This window comes from Dasypus novemcinctus, chromosome 12 (assembly GCF_030445035.2).
Source record: "Dasypus novemcinctus isolate mDasNov1 chromosome 12, mDasNov1.1.hap2, whole genome shotgun sequence".
Taxonomy (NCBI): Eukaryota; Metazoa; Chordata; class Mammalia; order Cingulata; family Dasypodidae; genus Dasypus; species Dasypus novemcinctus.
This window is the reverse complement of record NC_080684.1, coordinates 6,733,696-6,754,514: the sequence shown is the minus strand read 5'-3', so window position 1 is coordinate 6,754,514 and position 20,819 is coordinate 6,733,696. Positions and strand designations below refer to the sequence as shown.

The 20,819-nt window shown below is 48.2% G+C and overlaps 1 protein-coding gene across 1 annotated transcript in view; it reads left to right on the top strand.

Moving 5' to 3' along the window:
- Nucleotides 1-1,379: 1,379 nt before the first annotated feature.
- CPNE8 (copine 8) overlaps nt 1,380-20,819 on the top strand; it is a 210,902-nt gene continuing 191,462 nt past the window's right edge. Inside the window, exon 1 of the mRNA XM_058307782.1 lies at nt 1,380-1,554. Within this exon, the coding sequence (XP_058163765.1) occupies nt 1,457-1,554 (98 nt within the window). The 5' untranslated portion in view covers nt 1,380-1,456. The remainder of the gene's footprint in view (nt 1,555-20,819) is intronic.

Below are 20,819 nucleotides of genomic sequence, written 5' to 3'. Positions count from 1 at the left end.
AAAAACCAGAGGAGCTCTGAATTCAGGGGTTGGCAGGTGTTGGGCGAGGAGATCAGGAAAGGCAACCGATAATGAACTAGGGCGAGTCCCACGGGCAGGGCCGGCGCCGAAACCGCGCGCGCACGCGTCCCCCGGCCCCGTGAGCTCTCCCGCAGCGGGCGCTGCCCCCCGCAGGCCCTGCCCGCGGCGCCCTGCGATGCCGGAGCCGCCCTGGGCCCCTGCCCGCGGCGCCCTGCGATCCCGGAGCCGCCCTGGGCCCCCGCCCGCGGCGCCCTGCGATCCCGGAGCCGCCCTGGGCCCTGCCCGCCGCGCCTCGCTCCGTCGCCCCCTGGCGGCCGCCCCGGACACAGCCCGCGCGGGGCGGAGACTTCCAGTCCCCCGGGTTTCGGGTCCTGCGGGGAGGGAGCCCGGGGTCGGGGGAGCCCGGGGGGAGTGAGCCCAGGTGGGAGCCCGGGGAGGGGAGCCCGGGGGGGGGGGGGGGAAGGAGCCCGGAGAGAGTCCAGGTGGGAGCCCGGGGGAGAGGGAGGCCGGGGTGGGAGCCCGGGGGAGAGGGAGGCCGGGGTGGGAGCCCGGGGAGGGGTAGCACGGGGGGGGGCGCCGGAGGGGGGGAACCCAGGGGGGTGGAGTCCGGAGAGGGAGCCCGGGGGGGGGGGGAGCCCGGGCGGGGGGGAGCCCAGGTGGGAGCCCGGGGGGGTAGCACGGGGGGGAACCCGGGGTGGGGAGTCCAGGTGGGACCCCGGGGGGGGGTCCGGGGGGGGGGCCCAGGTGGGAGCCCGGGGGAGCCGCGGGCGGGTGGCGCCCCCCGGCTTCAAGGCGGAGCTCACTTGGAGGTGGGGGCGCGGCCGAGCCGTGACCGCGGGGGCTGTCGCCAGCAGGCTCCGCTCTGAAGGACGGGGACAGGGAACCCAGAAGGTCCCTTTAAACCCCAAGTCGGGGTGTTTTCCGCGTCCCCGCGCGTCCCGCGTGTGGATCGCGCACTTCGCAGCCGCGTGACGGAGGGCGGGGATCGCCCGAGGCTCGCCTCCCCGCCGGCCGCGGCGCGCAGTCCCGCGGCGGGACCCGGCGGGGTGGGCGGGACCCCGCGGCTCCGCGGGGCGGGTGGGCTGGCGCCGGGCGCCGGGCACGGGCGGAGGCGGCACTTCCTCGGCTCGCAGCCCAGCGCGGCTTTCCCGTCCCCGTCCGGGAGACGCGCGGAGGTGGGGGCGACCCCCGGGGCGTGGAGGCGGAGCCCCGACCGCGTCCAGCCCGAGCGGCCGGGCGCCCCCACCCCCGGGCTGCGGGCGGCGGGAGGGCAGGGCAGCGCCAGCCGCGCCCCGGCCCGGCGCGCGGGTCCCCCGAGGCTGCGCCCAGGCCCGCCCCGGCCCGCCCCGCGCCGCCCCGCGCCCGCCCCTCGCCGGCCCGGCCGCGGGCTCGGCGCGCTCAGTCGGCGCGGGCTCGGAGCGGGCGCCCCGCCGCCATGGACAGCCGCTGCGCCAGCTCGGCCGGCCTCGGGGACCTGAGCCCGCTGAGCGCCGCCATCCCCGCCACGCGCGTGGAGGTGTCGGTGTCCTGCAGGTGAGCCGCGCCCCGCGCCCCCCGCCCCTGCGCGCGCGGCGCCCCCGGCCTGGCGCCCCGGAGAAGTTCCGCGCGGAGCGGGGAGCAGCTCAGGGAGGGGGCTGGCGTCCCCCCGGCTCGAGGGACACCGGGGGGGAGGGGCGCGGGCCGGCGGGGTTGCTCCGGGACGGAGACTTTTTATTTTCTTTCTGGGAAAGGCTGGAAAAGTTGGGTGGGCAGTGACTCAGCCGCGGGCACCCCGGCCGCCGCCCACCGGGCTGGGTGGCGGTGACGGGAGTCGAGGGCACCGCGCGGCCCGGGACCCCCCCTGTGGCGCTCGCCCGGGACCCCCTCTGTGGCGCGAGCGCGGACTCCGGGACCCCCCCCCTATGGCGCTGGCGCGGACTCCGGGACCCCCGTGTGGCGCGGGCGCGGACTCCGGGACCCCCTCTGTGGCGCGGGCTCCGGGACCCCCGCTGTGGCGCGGGCGCGGACTCCGGGACCCCCCCCCTATGGCGCTGGCGCGGACTCCGGGACCCCCTCTGTGGCGCGGGCTCCGGGACCCCCCCTGTGGCGCGGGCGCGGACTCCGGGACCCCCCCTGTGCCGCTGGCGCGGACTCCGGGACCCCCGTGTGGCGCGGGCGCGGACTCCGGGACCCCCCCCTGTGGCGCGGGCGCGGACTCCGGGACCCCCTCTGTGGCGCGGGCTCCGGGACCCCCCCCTGTGGCGCGGGCTCCGGAACCCCCTCTGTGGCGCTGGCGCGGGCCCGGGACCCCCCCTGTGGCGCGGGCTCCGGGACCCCCGCTGTGGCGTGGGCTCCGGGACCCCCTCTGTGGCGCGGGCTCCGGAACCCCCTCTGTGGCGCTGGCGCGGGCTCCGGGACCCCCCCTGTGGCGCTGGCGCGGGCTCCGGGACCCCCCCTGTGGCGCGCGCCCGGGACCCCCCCCTGTGGCGCTGGCGCGGGCTCCGGGACCCCCTCTGTGGCGCTCGCCCGGGACCCCCCCCTGTGGCGCGGGCTCCGGGACCCCCCCTGCGGCGCTCGCCCGGGACCGCCCTGCCGCCGCGGGCCGGGGACTGGGAAGTTCCTGGCCCCCTCTTCCCGGAGCCGCCGCCTGCTCCGCCCCGCGCCGCCCGCCGGGGGCCGCCGGGGGCCGCCGGGGGCCTCCTGGGGCGCGGGCCGGGGGCCGGGGGCCGGGGGCCGGGGGCCGGGGCGGGTGGGCTCGGCCCCTTGGCCGCGGAAGCCGCGCTGCCCTGGGCGCGGGAAGCCACGGCTGGCGCCGCCGAGGGACGTCCGAAGGCTGCGCCCCCCCCCCCCCCCCGCAGGGCCGGGGCTGTGAATTCAGACCCTCTCCTGACATTCGGTCAGCGTCCGTGTGAATAAACAGCGTCGTTGCTCCATCTCACAAGATTTCGGGGAGACGATGCCAGATTGATCATGGCAACAGGGAGAGGCAGAATTTGCGAATTCAGTATTGGCTTGGGAGGCGACCTCTCCGGGAGGCCACCCCCTCGTCCCTCGTGTGCATATTTTGATTTCTCAGTGAAAAGCTCTCTCCTCTCTTACCCTTTTTTCTCTTTTGAGGTACCGGGGGCGGGGATTGAACCCGGGACCTCCTACGGGGGAAGCCCGCGCTCAACCACAGACGCCCGCGGCTTTCCTGAGTTGGTTTTTTTTTCGTCAGTTTTGCTTGTTTGTTTTTTTCAGGAGGCACCGGAAACCCAACCAGTACCTCCCGTGTGGGAGGCAGGCACTCAACCGCCCCAGCCATAGCCATTCCCCCCTTATCCACTTTGTCCCCAGGATTGCTTTTATGCTTTCAAATCCTCCTCCTTCCTTTCCTTAGCAAAATCTGCCTTGAAGAAATTAATAAACATGGGTAATCTTTGATGTAAACATGGGTAATACTCGGAAGTACTGAAGCTTAAAACGTCGTCAGCCGAGTGGTACTTGATTTTATGTTTTCATGAGACTAAGCCAAAAGGCAAAGGAATGGATTTCTTTCTGTGGAAAGTCAAGTGCTGGCAACCCCATTTGCTAGCCTGCTCTCTGGAACTATATCACATGAGTTCTTGCTTCCTCTTGAAGCTGCCTCAGTGGAAATAATAATGGTAGCTAACAGCTACGCTCTTGTCTTTTTACAGGCACTGCTTTAAGTTTTGCCTGAGAGCTGTCGATTGAATGGGGAAAGCTGTATGGAAATCTTATATACATTAATCTCTAGGTGTTTTTTCTTCTAGAGCTATGGACGCTAGAGGGAGGTTATTGATATATACAGATAATACATGGCCAAAAGTCCTGTAATAGCATTTGCCAGAGTCGCCATCCTCTGTTGAACATCCTGCAAAGTCTGAATGGCATGTGGTCTCTACCTGGAATGAATATAAAAATAATGTTGTAAATCAAAACTGAAATTCCCATAAACTTCCCTCCAGATGGGAAATTGTACTTTAGCTAGACCTTCTGCCAGTCGGGTCCATAGTTAACTACTTTTAAAAAAATTTTAGTGTGTATTTGCTGTGGGTGTGATGGCATTCTCCTCAGTTCGCTTAAGTCAGTTAGTTTCCGCTCGCCACCACTGACCCTGGAGAGCCTCTTGTTCTAGGCGTTTTTGTTTTTTCGTAATGTTGCTTTGGTGTGTTGCTTTTAATTGTTAAGTTCCAAATGGAAAAACAAATCCTGAACAAGAACCCAAGTGCTTCTAGTGCCAAGCCTCTCTCCTGGACCCACTGGAGATTGGTCTCTTGTTTGAGAGTTGCTCCTGACTCCGCTTACGATTTACTTTTCCGTAAGTTTGATGTTAAAAGTGTCATTTGGGCAAATAGAAATATAATTAAATTTCCAAGTTAGTGCCTTTGGAATCGGCTCAGAAATCCCCAAAAAGGTGAGACAATTTAATTTTATATGGTTGAGAATTAAATCTTGTAACCATAGGAGGTGGTGTGATACATAGACTTCCGCATCATGGGCCTGGGCACAGGTTCTGGCTTTGTGAATTATTTTTGCTCCCTTGGAGCAACTCTTAACCTCTCTGTGTGTGGTCTTCTCTAAAATTATGGTATTTATGGTAGTTGCCTTATGTTAGCAGTTTTTAATGAGATGATGTGTGCCTGGCACAAAAGAAAGTGCTCAAACATGTTAGCTGTAATTATAATATGGCAAATACTAGCTGCTGAATAAATGTATCACTTATGGTTCAGTTACAGAGTTCTTCACTCTCCCCTCTCCTGTGAATTTCAGTAAATTGAAGTTTATTGAAATTTACAGGAGAATATTGTGGAAATTTCACCACAATAAGGCCTCTCCATCTCACTGTGGACATAAGGGGAGTAAAGATTTCCCTGGCTTTACTATATCAGAGGACGATGATGTTTTGCCCACACTTAAAATGCAACTCAGAAGCAGTAGGATCCCTTTTGATAACCTCAGTTCACTGTCCCCAGTATGAGACTTTAAAAGCCTTGCAATGGTTTCATCTTGTCCGGGGGAGGTGAGCAGCATCGACAACTGAAACTTGAAGCTAAATATACTTCATGGAAATCCTCTAGTTTTCACTCACCCAGCGTTTGAGCGTCTTTTATGTGTCTAGTATGACACCATGTACCATGAGAAGTGCAAGAGAAGGTCTCTGAAAATGTAAAGTCTGGCTAGGAGAGAACCATTCTATAGCACATGGTAACTGAGGACTAAATTCAAAGGCGACGTTCGTGCGTGGGGAGGGAAGACACCATCATGGACTAGTTGTCTGGGAATGGATTACCAAGGGCTTGAGCAGAGCCGGGAAGGATGGGCATTTAGCTTAGAGAAGAGCCGGCGGAAGCGGAGGTTCCATCGGGGCTGCCAGCCTGGTGTGCTCAGGTGAAGAGGCGCAGTTATGTAGCAGCATGCTCCTAACTTGACTTCTGCCCATTGACTAGCTCTTCTTGCATTCCCTTTACTTTACCGTTTTGCTAAGTTTTAGATTAATTAAGTTAAATAATTAGCGGAAAATACCCATAGCCAAAATGACCTTAGAAAGATAAAATAATGTTTATAACATTCCCATTTTACTCTGAAGTACAAACAATGGGAAAACAACATGCAGCAATCACCTGGTTTTCCTGAGGCCTTGACTTTTAAAAAAATGTTTTTATCTCCCCGCCCCCCATTGTTTGAGCTTGCTATCTGCTCTAAGTGTCCATTTGTGGTGTGCGCTCTCTCTCTGATATTCTTCTCTTTAGGAGGTACCAGGAAACAAACCTGGGACCTCCCTTGTGGGAGAGAGGTGCGGAGTGGCTCGAGCCACCTTAGCTCCCTGCTTTGTTTTGCCTCTTATTGCTTCCCGCTTTGTGTTTCCTTGTTGTGTCAGCTCCACTGCCCCAGCTTGCTTTCTTGCTCATCTTTTCCAGGAGGTACTGGGAACCAAACCAGGACCTCCCATGTGGTAGGCTGGAGTTCAGTTGCTTGAACCACACCCGCTTCCTGAGAGACCTTGGCTTTTTTGCACTGTTTCCAAACATTATTTTGCTGATTTATCATGTTCTCTGTTAGAGAAATTAACTTACCAATTATTAAAGCAGTGAGACCATTGCCTGTGTCTGGACTTTGTACATTATCTATTAGAGATGAATCTTTTTACAATAAATAATCTTGTAATGGTGATAGGACTCATTTTAAACAGGAAGGTAGAAGAAAGAATACAGAGTGGGAGTTTATTTGGCGCCTACTTTGTGCCAGGCTTTCAAAAAAATCCTTCCCAACACCTCACGTGAACTCTGTGGCTGGCTCTGTTCCAACAGACACGTGTTGACTGCTTCCTCTATGCCCAAATCCATGCTAGGTACACGTGGTTACAAACAGTCCCGGCATATGCTGCTGTCCTAGAGAACCAGGCGCTTTGTCCCCGAGCGAGGCACACGCTGTGTCTCTGCTTCCGTCTCCTGTCTTCTCCTTCTCTTCTCCATTAGGTTGAGCTCCTTATCCTAGGATGAGAAGACTCCTATCATCATCTTCTCGTGACCTCCTCTCCCGCGTTCCAGGGGTGTACCAGTATCACAACTACACTGTAACTTTTGGTCCCTGGCTATTCCTTGAGGACAAGTTTCTCTCTTTCATGTCTGTATATTCTGTTTGGCAGAGAATCTGTAATCAATACCCATTTGAAACTGCTGTGGGAGATGGGTTTTGCCTATTAAAATACAGACTACCAGGCCCCATAGCAGCTCTACTGAATCAGAATTTCTGGGTCTGGGGCCCAGGAACCTGGATTTCCATAAGTTCTCATTTTACACACTGAAATTTTTAATCTACTGTTTGAATAAATGACTCTGACAGTGGTCACTTGCTCTGGGTTAGTGATGCTTATCCTAAGGCACAGGAGGATACTTTTCAGGGGTGTGGTTGAGGGGGCTCACATGGGGTTGGGATAGGAATTTGTGAGCAAATAAAGTGATTATCAAAAATTAAAAAATCATTAAAAGCTATGTAATTTTAAAATTAAATTGTATCAAAACAAGGATATGCTCAATCACTTCATTCTTATTTAACATTTTCTGTCACCTGTGTTCTTTGTTATTATCTGTGCTCTATCACTTATATCTGTGAAATATTTTACCTGTGAAAATATTGCATAATGGTGTATAACTTCTCATGTCTTCCCAGCTACATTTCCAGTGACATCACAAAGGTAGCTTGAAATTGGTCATTATGAAAGTGTTTACACCATGGAAATTGGCAAACACTACAAATCTGGGTTTGGTTTATTGTTTCGATACTGTCTACACTTAAGAAAGCATTCTGTGGGAATTAATTTGGCTATATGGAATTTACAATAAGAAGTACTATATTGTATATCTTGCTGTTTGTAAATTATGTGCTCAGCTATGCAGCTTTTTTTCAATTAAAGGCAAAATTGTAAATATTTTAATAGGAAATATAGAATATAATTTTATTATACTGGATATGGAACAATTTAAGACCAAAAAATCATTTAGTACATGAGAAGAGATAGTGAAACTGGACTATATTAAATGTCATAATCCTAATTCCAAAAAAAGTGAAAGGGCACACTACCACATGCAGAATATTTTGTAGCATGTAGAACCAAGACAGGAATAATATTCCAATTATTTGAAGGGCTTCTTCAGATCCATAAAGGAAAGGCATGGACCCTTGCAGAAAGTGAGAAAAGTGGAAATCCCCACGTCCAGAAAACATGGGGCAAGTTTTTAACTCAAGAAACCGCAACCCATTTGTTTATTATTAGGTTGGCAGGAGCTGATAAGGATGGGGACCGTGGGAGGGTCTCTGCTACTGCTGTGGAACGGGAAGTGGTGCACATACTTTTGAAATCAGTGGACATTACTGAGAAAAGGCAAAAATACCAGCAGGCAATTCTGGTCCTAGCCATAGACTGGAGAAAGATGTGCTGCTGTGCTCCAGGAAGCACGTGAGGATTTTGGAACAAAACTGAGCAAGCCAGGTGGCCACCACCAAATTAATGGAGAAATACGTTCTGGTACATTTCTTGAAAGGTGTAATATTATATAGCAAAAGAATGTACCAAATTAGGGCTACCAGCCAGTATATGGATCAGTCTCACAATGTTGAACACAGAAGCAAGACGAGAATGAATAAGGTTAACAAGCCCTGTGATTCCATTTCCATAAAGCAACTGGTAAGCGTTACTTGTCCTGTGCAGCCCGAGGCTGCCTGGGCTCCAGGCGCTCACGGGGTAGACTGCTGGAAGTGCACTCATCTTCCTGTAAAGCCCACCTGCGGGCTGAAGGGCCCACGGCTCCTCAGCCGGGCCTCTGTGGGGACAGCTGGGAGGCAGGCCGCTCTGCGGGGACGAGGACTGATTCATTTCCCCATTGCGACGCGTCTCGGAGGACGAGGTGGCCGCAGCTCTCCAGCCTTACATCCCTGTGCAGCGCCCTCCGAGCAGGGCCCAGAGGCTGCCGCTCCCCCTGGGTGGGCTCCACAGGCACGTCCTGGGATCCTCCTGAGGCCTGAGAGTTTTTCATTTTCTGCGGCTCTTAGGAGAATGTGGAAAATTGTGACGGGACAGCTCCCTCTCTCAATGCTGAGCCCAGCTCCCTCTCTCAATGCTGAGCCCAGCTCCCTCTCAATGCTGAGCCCAGCTCCCCACTGCCACACAGTCTGTCGTGGCTGCTTAAGGAGGTGGCGACATCAGCCCTGGTCCACTCTGGCAGGGTCATCGGGAACTGCTTCTGGCCAGGCCTTTCAGAAGCTGCGCCTCTTTGGACGTTTCTGTCTCTGCTCTGAAGCTCAAGGTTCGTTATCAGCGCCCCTGGGGACGGATGAGAGACCTGGAATTCCTCGACAGAAAGCTGGGCTGGGCAAGGGGCTAGGGCCTCCACCCACCACGAGAAGAGAAAGCGTGCCCGCATGGCAAGCCAGGTGCCCACTAGGCGAGCTGAGTGCCCGCGCAAGTGAGTCGCGCAGCAAGATGGTGACGCAGCAAGAGACGCAGGAGAGCCGAGGTGAAGCACAGCAGAGACCAGGAGCTGAGTGGCCCAGGAACAGGGAACCTCTCTCCCCAGCAGGAGACTCCGGGATTGAATCCCAGTGAATCCTAGAGGAGAAAAAAGCGAATGGATACAGACAGCAAAACCAGCAGGGCAGGGGGAGGGGAGAGGGAAGGGGAGCATAAATAAATAAATAAATCTTAAAAAAAAAAAAAAGAACGCCACTGCGCAACCTTCATTCAGCAAAATGACTCAAGTCCTGCACAGCCTTTATGTCAGTAAAATCGGTCATTTATATATGCGTTCACTTTTTTTTCCCGCTCAGTGTTGTTAAACATCCACCAGCTAGCACATCACTGTTTAATGTCTTTCGTAAAAGGTAACATGTCATACAAAGGAAATTATTGTTGTTCTTAGATTGTCACTGTTAGAAGTGATAGAGTCAATTTCAGCACTGTCTCTGATCTCGCTTCTCTGTTAGAATAATGGTCTTGTGTGATTTTAGGGTCTGTGAAAGCCTGCATGTGTGTTGTGAATAAGACCGGAAGTCGACTGAAATCTTGTATATTTTTATCATCTTCGCGTATGGCCCTCTTCACATCTTCTCTGTTTATTCTTCTCTTTGAAGTTTTTTTTCCCCCCTCCGGCTTCTCCATCCACTGGTGAATGATTTGCAGGTATACACGGTTCAGTTCCTGCTACATTTAGGGATTACCTGGCCACCCGTGAAAGCAGATTCTGAGAGATTGTTTGCCCCTCCCGGAATCGGCGCTTTGGAGGCAGGTGCCTCTGCTGTCCTAGCTCTCCATGGTGGAGGAGAACCAGGCAGTCAGGACTCCCCTCTTGTCGTGGTTCATCTCTTAGCTACAGTTGACCTTCCTTTATTCAGACAAAAAGGTTGACTTCGGCTTGTAGATAGGGTTTGCCTGATGGCGCTACCTGGGAAATGACAGTGTAATCTGGGATTTAGGGTGCCTGTTGAGCTGCTCCTGGGGCGTTTGCCAGGAGAACTGAAGATCAGGTGGTGCTATGGCTCTAGCATCCTGTTTCTGGCTCTGCTTTCCTGAGGTCCAAAACTGCAGTTGCCACATTCTCCTTTTTTGTCCTGGATGGGGGCCTGTCTTAGCCCCAGAATTTCAGGAGTATCTGTCCTAGGGGCTTTTCTGGGCTGTGGCTTTGAAGTCTCAGTGTGGGAGACGCCCAGGCCATCTTATCAGAGGAAAGCCACTCACGCATGCTTAACCTGTTCTTCCACCCTGGGACGGTCTGTACTTTGCAGAATTTGGATCCTGGGGGCGTCTGAAACAGCCCTGGGGTGTGCAGAAAGTGAGTCTGGAAGCCGAGGTGAGGTGGAGCGGGGCGCCCTGGGGGGTGGTGCTAAGGCCTGTTCTCTTAGGAACCGCCTTCCTGGAGGCAGGCAGAAGCGAGCATCCCCTATTTGAGTTTACTCTAGACAGGGAGGAAAAAGTCCCCCCAAGGGAATTTTTTCTGGTTGTTAGCCCCTTTTATATTCCTAACACTTGCGTGGTAGAGGCAGTTTAGCTTAGGGTTGAAGGATAGGGCGGGGAGCCAAGCCAGCTTTAGCCCACTGGTTGTGAAATCTCGGGGAGTTGTCTCTTTGTGCTTACGTTTCCTTATGGGTAAAGTGGGGAGAATTAGTCCTTACCTCTTACTTGTTTTGAAAGTTAAATAAGTGAATACATGTAAATTAGTTAAGCACTCGGTAATTACAAAAAGATGTACACGCCAAGTTAAAATCATTGACTGTTCCATGAAACTACGAATTTAGTGCATTTCTCTCTCATAATTTCACATTTATGATAGTGAGCAAAAGGAGGTTCTTTCCTCCCAATGCACTTTAAAGTCCAGTTCCTGAGACACCCGAGTTTCAGAGAGATAAAGGGTTTATTTGTTTGCACAAGCAAAGGAGCACAGTGGCCTAATGGCCCAAAACTGTCTCTCAGAACTGCAGTAATTTTGGTAATTTATAACATCAGGATGCAATGAGTAATTGGAGTGGAGCCGACCCAGGTCCCTCATTAATACACATTAAGAGGCTGAACAGGATGGAGGGGAGGTACCAAACCAGGTCATACGGATATTAAATAGGAAGAGGGAATGATTACCCTCTCAATAGAAATGCTCATATACAAAGGCAAGCTCATTAGAATAATCATCGCAAAGGCACGTTTTTACTTGGAAATGGCCATATACAAAGGCTACATCTAAAATGTCAGTCTCGCCAGTTTCGGTAATTTCAGATATCAACCTTTGGCTATTTGATAATTTACTGGAAGTGAAAAGGCCTTATATGATGATTCAGGAATACATTTTTGTTAATTTTTAACCCTTGGTTACATTTGTAGTGTCTGTCTCGAGATACACACATGTATTTATACATACATATATATATATATAGCATAATGGGCAAACTGTATTATTTACAGTGTCTCTCCTTGAGCTTCCTCTTACTGCTTTATCATGAAGACGATGCTGTCATTACTCTTTGAATCTATAATCTTCCATGTCTGTCTAGTGTTCTAAGAGTTACTATATGTATCTCGTTTCCCAGCATTTATTTCAGAAAGTTGCTATTCAAAACAGTGCTACGAGTATTCTTATTTGCAAACATTGGACAACTTCTCTAATTTTGTTTTTCCTCGGGATAGATTTCTAGAGCTGAAATTATTAACAAGGTATATTCTCAAGGGGATTTTAATAGCTTGTTCTGGTTATTTTTCCTCTATCCTTTTTTCAGATAAGCAGAGTCAAAGCTAAACTACTAGCTGCACCTTTCTTAATACTTTTATTCCAAAGAGAAAGTTGCTTTGGGAGGCTAATGAGAATTTGGGGCAGCCGAGTATAGCAGCAAGACAATGGAATTAGGAATCAAACAGATACTTTAAATCCTCTTTTTATCCCTTTTGGGGATGCATTTCAAGAATTAAATGAAATACAGTCTATAAATTGCCCAGCACAGTTCCAACCACAAGAAAAGCACTCAATAGCTATTATTCTTGCCCCAGTTTCTTATGAGTCTATCATTACGTGTCATACAAGGAACCGAGAAGGGGGAGTGCCCATGCCTTGGACAGGTTGACAATCAATATGAGCAGCCACGGGAACATGAAGTTCAGGGTAACGATGATCAAGCTACATTTTGGAGCTAATACATGATAGCCCTGGCTAAATACTTAAATGTGGAGGGTGCATAGAATACAAGAGTGGTCAGAAGAAGATGGATTTGGAAATGCATACTCAAATTCTACAGATTCCTTCTTGTATACCTCCTCTTCTTACACACACACACCCAATCAGACATGTGGACCTAAAAAGATTTGACAGGGAGAAGCGCCCTATAGTAACAGAGTTTTTGCAGGAAAGTACAGTCTAGTACATTCTTGCATCTGACCAATAAAGTCAACGGGCTGATGTTTAAGAGAATTCTTCCAAGTTGGACATGTGATAAAACCAGTTTTGGAGCAGTGGACTACATATGCAGAAGGAGGGGAAGCATTTATTGCCAGTAATGAAAAGAGGTGTATTCAAATGGTGCCTTGCCGGTGTGTTTTGACGGCCATCAGCGTTCAGCTCTCTCCAGTGCAGGAACATGAGCATTGCTATTGGGTATTCTTTCCAAATTGCGGGGCATTTTGTTGAGTTGATTCTTTGTTGCCCCAAACATTCTGAGGGAAGGGTCAGTTGATTTTCTGAAACTCCGAAGAAATAAAATATGATTCTTAGTCGCTGGGGAATATTTCTGTTTATTAGACATAAATGTATTCAAATATGAACTGTACTCATGAAACCAACAAATGTGAAAGCTTTGGATAATTGCTATATATTATATTTAAATTAATATGTTACTTAAATCTGTGTCAATATGTAAACAGTCATGCTGATTTATTCCACCCTTACAACAATGTAAAACCAGGTAATGGTATCTCCCTTTGTATGTACAGTTGGAGAAATTGAGTTAGAGCGTTTGCAATTTGGCCAAAGTCTGCCATCTAGTAAGCGAGGACACTGAGTCCCTAATCCATACATGGCTAATTCCTAAATGTATTTTGTCACTCGTCTATAAATTCCTTATTTTAGGCTTTTAGGATGGGTTCTTTCCTGTCAGTATCAATGTGTTATTGTCTGAGAAGAAATTATGAAGCAGGGAGACACAATTACAATAGAAGATATCAGCACTCACAAAGGAAGTGTTTCTTTTGGGAAGGGAAATATGGAATTCTTTTCTGTTTTTTGCCGTGGGTAGAGCAATTCAGGGGAATGGCATAAACTTTCGCACTTTGATGTTTGAATTTCAAGCATTGATTTTTATCTCTCGCTGCTGAGTTACCTAATGAGCTGTGGGAAATGAACTAATGAGAGTACTGTTTAACTAAAAATCAGCAGGCAGGGTGAGATGAAAACTAAATGCTAGAGAAAGGTGATAGAATGGGCAAGTGGAAGGTAAAGGAAAATTAATAGAATTGAGTATGTGACATTCAGATTTACCGGTTAAGTTGAAAATGACTTCAAGCCCTCCATTTCTGACCTCTGCTTTCTTAATAACGGGGAAGTCACCATTTAATTTGGTAGTTTTTCAGTAATACTTAGTTCCAAGGTTGCCTTTCATGAAAAACACATTCTTTAGAATTCCATGTAAACAGAATAATTACGTAGGTATTGAAAATGTTAGTAAATTATTGTTATCTGATTTTTTATGAGGATGTAAAAGTCACTATTTTCTACCTTGCTAATTTGCCGCTATACCCACATAACATTTATGAATGTGTCACTTGTTACTTATGAACTAGTTTTTAATTGTAATTGCCATACCTGGTTGAAACCAATACATTTCTCAACTGTAGTTAGTGTAACTTTTTTAAAATAATCATTTTGAGAAATTTGCTTCTCACTGCGGATCCTTATTATCACATCTTTTCAATATGTACAACTCTGGGCATTCCTATAAACCTCTTAAAATTTGCTCCTATAAAAATGGTATCACATTATTTGTGGTTTGTTAGGGAATTGAAAGGAGCTCAATCATTCTTCTTTTATGTGTTCATTTGACTTTCATGTTTCCTAGCTATAAAGCAGAGGCTGAGAGCATGAGAGAAGGAGAAAGAGCAGGAGAGAAGGAGAAAGAGACTCAGTGATACTTTAGAACTGTTCCAGGGCAATAACATTATTTGCTAATCTCATTTAAATTACCTAGTATTTTGGATTTAGTGTATTATTTAACGTCTCTTCATATCTCAGCTTTCAAATTAATTGTGGAAACAGAGATGTTAGAAAGTTGATTGCCATTTATTGATTTATGTTTGTTGCCAGTGGTTTCATCTAAAGCCTCTTTGTAGGCATTGGGTAAAGGAGGCATAATCAATATTAAGTTAGTATGGCAATTTAAATGAGTGGATTTTAAAGTACTGTTTGCAAGAAGTTTGAAATATACTGGCTAAAGGATGACTGGCTTTCAACTCAAGATTTGTCTAATTACGTGATTTCAATGTCTGTGTTTCATTTAAATCATTTCACCTTTTGAGTGTGATTTAAATGGCTTCTTGCTCTCTGAAGGAGCACTTCAGCAAAGTGTGGGAGAAGAACCCTGAGTTTTCCTTCAGTTTTTGACACTAGTCGGTGACCTTTTGTAATCGTGCCTTTTCTCGGGCCTTGGTTCCATGAGAAAGGGGGACTTAGTCTAGATGGACTATGATGTTACTTGAAGATTTATAACTATGATTCTAGTAACAGACACTTAAATTAACATGTAGATATGCTCCAATTTAAGGAAATCTTGTGATTGTCAGTACCCATTTGCAAACTAGCTAAACCAAGTGGTGATAACTAAAGTTAATAATTAAAAACAAATGAAAGGATTTTAACCTTTTTTTTAGCCTTTCAAAACATTAATCTCAATATATTTTAAATAGTTCCTCTAATGCATTTGAAATATTGATGTACAAACTTTAATCATAACAAAATTTCAGTTTTGCACATATGGAGCAAAATGAAATCTACTGCCTTTTTTTTTAAGCTTTATTTATTTATTTTTATACCCCCCCACCCTGCCCCAGTTGTCTGTTCTCTGTGTCTATTTGCTGCGTGTTCTTCTTTGTCCGCTTCTGTTGTTGTCAGCGGCATGGGAATCTGTGTCTCTTTTTGTTGAGTCATCTTGTTGTATCAGCTCTTCGTGTGTGCGGCGCCATTCCTGGGCAGGCTGCACTTTCTTTTGCACTGGGCAGCTCTCCTTACGGGGCGCACTCCTTGTGCGTGGGGCTCCCCTATGCGGGGACACCCCTGCGTGGCAGGGCACTCCTTGCGCGCATCAGCACTGCGCATGGGCCAGCTCCACACGGGTCAGGGAGGCCCGGGGTTTGAACCGCGGACCTCCCATGTGGTAGACGGATGCCCTAACCACTGGGCCAAGTCTGCTTCCCATACCGCTTTTAATGACTAGCCTTAAGAGATTTTTTAAATAAAAGGACATTTAGTTGCTCAGACAGTTAAGAAAAATAAAATGGAATAGTATATTACTATACAAGGATTTAGAAAATCTTAATTTCTCCCAACTTAGTATAAATTGGTTGCTATATCACACCTGATTTTCTAGACCAAAGTTCTTTAGCCTTTGTGTCAGCATGAGACTCTGAGCACTTAGGCCTTACCTCTGGTTTCTGAGTGTGCTAAGGGATATTGAGGTAGATTATTGCTAATGCCAACCATTTGATACTTCAGAGTCCTCATTGCACTTAATAGTCTCCCAAAAGGATGTCAAGTTCTGCTGCTGCTGCTCTAGTTTTCCCTCCCAACAGGGATCTATAGCAGGCTTTTGTTCATCGTGCAAATGAAGAGCATTTGGTATTAATAGATACTGCGTCTTTCCTGCCTGTTGTAATTTGTCACTTTTTTTTTTAACCGCGTATCTTGTGGCAAATATGGTGTTTACAGTTGAGATGGCAGGTGGGTTCAGCCGCATGTGCTAACGCTGATCAGTTGTGACCAAGTGCCCAGAGTCGCATCTAAGGGGACTTCTGGGCCTTGTTGAACTAATGTCAATCAGTCCATATGGCCTGCGTGCTCGTGCTTCTCTATCGTGACAGCCCTTGATGGGCTGTCTTCCGTAGTCTTTGGGAATGAGCGCAGCACTTTCCTTTCTAACCCCCGTAGCAGTCCCGGGTTTATCTCCCTGATGCCCCTTCCTTTCCATTCTACTCCTGCCATTCTGGTTCCCGTATTACCCGCCCCCACCCCCTCTCTGTGACTTTAGAATTCACTTCTTTAATTCACTCTTCACATGTTGTACAGTTAGCTTTCTAAACAAAGTCGAAGCCTGTGATTCTCCTTTTGCGAAAACTCTCAGTGTTTCTCCCTTGTTGATAGAATAAAGCTCGAGCGCCTTAGCATGGTGCTCCAGGAACTTCCCAAATCTTCCCAAACCTCCCCTTCCACTCTCATCCCAGACACGGACACTCGAGCCAGAGTGGATTAATTGCTAACCCCCAAATCTATTGTGCATATTAACCATCGTTTTTCCCATTGTTGTTTGTGTTCTTCCTACGCCCTGTAAGGTCATCCTCCCGTTTCTTTGCTTGGTTGTCAAAGTTCATTCACTTACAAAAAACCACGGTGCTTTTGTGTTAGAGTCCTGAAACTGGAACAGATTCCTCCTTCCTTTGTGTTCCTACATCATATTTCTTGTACTTTTATTTCATTCTAACAATTATTTAGCCTTTTGTGTGTCTGTCACCCCTACCAACTTAAAAAGTGCATATTTGTTTTATCATTTATTATCACAATACCTCATTTTGTGCTTTGTACATAGAAGGCTTTCAACAAATGGTTGCTGCCTGGTAGATTGGAAGAATGAAACTGAGCATTCACAAGTTTATGTATCTATACCCTGAAAAAATGAGTTAAATATAGTTTAAGAGCATTAAAATTATTGATTTTACCAGTATTTAATAAAACATAATTACTCAGTGATGTAAAACGTTCTCTACAGTTCATTTGTGAAGAAATGAAAAACAAATCAATAATTCTGAATTAACTTATATTGTCTCCAGGCAGAGCAAAAGCTAATTTTAAAAGGTAATAGGTTCTAAATGTTGACAGATGATTTGCTTGTTTAATCTGGGACAAATTGTGTGTGTCTCTTTCTCTCTCTCTCAATTATATATATATATGAGAAAAGTAATAGAATTTGCCTGAGCGGTGTCCTCAGTAGCATTTCTAAGTAGGAACATTCATGAGCAGACCTTTGATCCAAGGAAAGTTTTGTGCTGGGAAAAGATGTTGCTGATTGCCGTGTGAATTGCTGGCCAGCAGCGGTTGATGGTTTTACTCGGTTAAATGCAGGATAAGAAGAGCTGTTTGGTGTTCTGTCTTTCAAGGAGGAGCAGGTTTTTTAATGTGTGGTACCTCCCAGGGTTGTCGTGACAAAGTACCGCAACCTGGGTGGATTAAAACGGCAGAAGGTTACTCTCTCGCAGTTCTGAAGGGCAGAAGTCCAAGGTCAAGGTGCTGGCAGGGCACAGGGAGCACTCTGCTCTGGCCTCTGCCGGCTCCCGGGGTCGCTGGTGGCTCCTGGCAGCCCTCGTGGGCCTGGCTTGGGGGTGCATGTCCCAGCCCCTTCCGCGTTCTCACGTGGTGTGTCCACGCTCTGTGTCCCCTCTCTGTAAGGACACCAGTCGCCTTGGATTAGGGCCCACTCTAATTCAACATACCTGCATCTTAAGTGGGTTATGCCTGCGCAGACCCTCTTTCCAAATAAGAGCGTATTCACAGGTTCTGGGATGTCTTCTGGGAGATACCAACACATGTGCTGTTGTGCCTTCTTCCATCTCCTGTGTGTTTGTCCTCCTGATTTTAATTTTGTGCCACAACGTGGCATAACCAAAGTTTGGAAAAGCCAGACTGATGATTCTTTTATGATCTGAGCATAAATTCAGCTGAAAATTGGACAGTCAAGAGGGAGAGGGTAGAAAAGGAGATATTGGTTTCTATATTTTAGAGTTGAGAATCCAACTATAAATTTCTGAGGCTAATTTAATCAGGACAACTGGAAATTGGAAAGAAGAAAAAGAAAGAAAATGAACCTTGTTTTTCTGCCTGCAAGTAAAAAACGAGCAGTTTTACTTAGGTCAGTATCTCTAAGTCCATCATTTCTTAAAATTATCTGGTTATAAAGTGGTGTTGGATTGCCTGAGTAATTTCCTAAGTGCTTGTGACACTGCTGAAAAGTATCTAAGTGCTCAATTGACTTTACTTAGCCTAAAATGTTGTGTCATGCCTAATTACATCAAATCTTTCCAGAGATACAGACCTCATTAGTAGTTATTACTACAGAAAAAAATATTAAAAACCCACAAAACTATAAAACTATTTTATTTCAATAAAGGCATTAAATAAGTGAAGTCCTTTAATTCATGGCAATGACTGAATCTTTCTAGCATACACATAAAATACGCTGCCTTTTAAGAAATGAGGTTATTGTTTGTATGATTTTCGTCTGGGTGGCCTGGTTTAAACCTGTTCTTTTCAACAAGGGGTGTCACCAGAAATGCCTCAGTGTTTGTTTTTTTAAAATTTCTCCTCCCTCCCCCCCACAGCTTGCCGTCTGCTCTCTGTGTCCATTCGCTGTGTTTACTTGTCTCCCTTTTTGTTGCGTCACCTCGCCGAGTCGCCCCTCCGCAGTGCTTGCTGGCCAGTGGCTCTCCTCAGCGTGCGGGCGAGCCTGCCTTCACAAGGAGGCCCCGGGACACGAACCCAGGGCCTCCCATGTGGTAGACGGGAGCCCACCTGATGGAGCCACAGCCGCTTCCCGCTTCAGAGCTTTTAAAATTCCTTGTGGGCACTTCTGAAAATTCCAGTTTGCTTCCGTTAAGGGACTCAGTCCTTCCTGCCATGTCCGCTGCGTCTCTTCTCATGCCCAGCAGGACTTCTGCTGGCTGAGCTCCAGCATGGACCTCGTCTCCTGCCTGCTCTCCTTTCGTCTCTCTAACTGGACCAAGTGCTCTGTCGTGAGGAGCCCCGGCCTCGCTGAGTGCGGCAGAAACCGCGGCGCGTGTTCCTTTATTCTCCTTACCTTGGCCGACCTTACCCCATGGCCGTCACGCCTGCACATTGGCTGCTGGAGGTCCGTTTCAAAAGGACAAAACTCCTACTGCTCGGATTTAAAACCCTTCTGCTGCGTACGGAATACAGCCACCAGGGCTCCCCAAACCCTGACCGTGGCCTAGCTCTTCAGCCTCGCTTCTCTCGCTCCACCTCCCACCCCTCTCCCCTTCCCCATCATTCCCTCTACACTCTCTCCTGAGCTCTAAGCCCTTTCAGATCCTTTGCCCCTTCTGAGCGAACCCAGGTGCTCACACCTTGGCTCTCTCTTGCCATCTCACGGAGCTCTGCTGATGGGGCAAGCATCTCTCTTACTAGCGAGACTCTCTCCTAGTCCTTAGATAGAGCTGACCCCTTTTCTGCGGCTGTGTTCTGTTCTGAATTTATCATGCACAGCCCACATTTTACTGCACATGGTTGTTTACAAGTCTAGGGCCAGGGGCCCGTGTGTTCATACCACATTCTTCCATACCAAATCCATTTTTCTCATACTTAGTAACTTAGTGCTTGTTGAATAAACGTATGAAAGGATGTCAGACAACTGCTAAATGAGGAAATCTCACAGGACACGGATTGTCTTATTCGACTCTGTATCCTGCTTAGAACCTCCGTCTATGTCTTGCATAGGAAAGTGCCTAGTCATTATTTATGCAGTGTATAGTTGAAGAAAGGAAAGGAGAGACTGGATGTGACTAAGAAGACACAGAGGCCCGAAAGATTGCAGCATCAATTCAGTTTTAAAAAGTCAATTGTAAAAGACAGGAGGAGGGAGACATGCCCACGCAGTTAGCTCTGCTTGTTTCATTTGGCTGGCTTTTAGGATTTGTTTGTGACAAGGGTTCATAGATGCCACTGAGGTTTTTTATTTTATTTTTGGACCTGTTTATAGATGAGTACCTTGGAGTCAGGAGCACAGTCCTGGTGAAATCACCTGTGGCAAAGATGACAGATACGCATTAGGAAACTATTTTATGTCTCCCTAGCCCAGCTGGCCATTTATGTTTACAAACAAATTTCCTTTCCAGATTAATTCCTTCTTCTGTCTAAATCCTGTTGTTGCTTCTGCAGCGCTCAGAATTCTCTTAGGTAAATTTGAATCGTTCAATGATCAGTGATCCAAAGTAATTACAGAAGATAGTGCTTAAAAGTCAGAGGAGAAGGGGAAGCAAACACTGGCAATCCAGCTTTACCTTTATGGCCAAATGATCAGTCCCCTTGCTCTAGCCTGCGCATTGATTAATAAGTCTTAAACAGAGCTGACTCAAGACAACCTGGAACGTCTTTTGAAATGTTGAGCTGGAAGACTAGCATTACTTTATGTTCCCCTGAAGAAGTAATGTTCATGAATTGCTAAGCAAGGAAACAAGGAGCTGGGAAACCTCATCTGTGGCTACCATGTTTTGGGAGCAGTACTTAAAAGGCAGCGACATCTGAACTGATATTGGATTGAGTGATTTTAGCATCTGGTTTCACAAGTCACAGTGGTTTGTGAACCTATCACAATCATCAGCTTTGCTTCTTGGACAAATGATCAGCTTAAAATCTTGTTTTATGTGGTAGATGGCAGTTGACTGTGCGAGAACCCCTGAAAGCTTGCTATGCTACCAGTTGTTTAAAATATGGGAAGCTCTTTGACCACATAACTGTTAGCAGGTATGCTGAAATGTTATTACTGCTTTCAGAGTGGGCAGGAAGAAGTATTGAAAA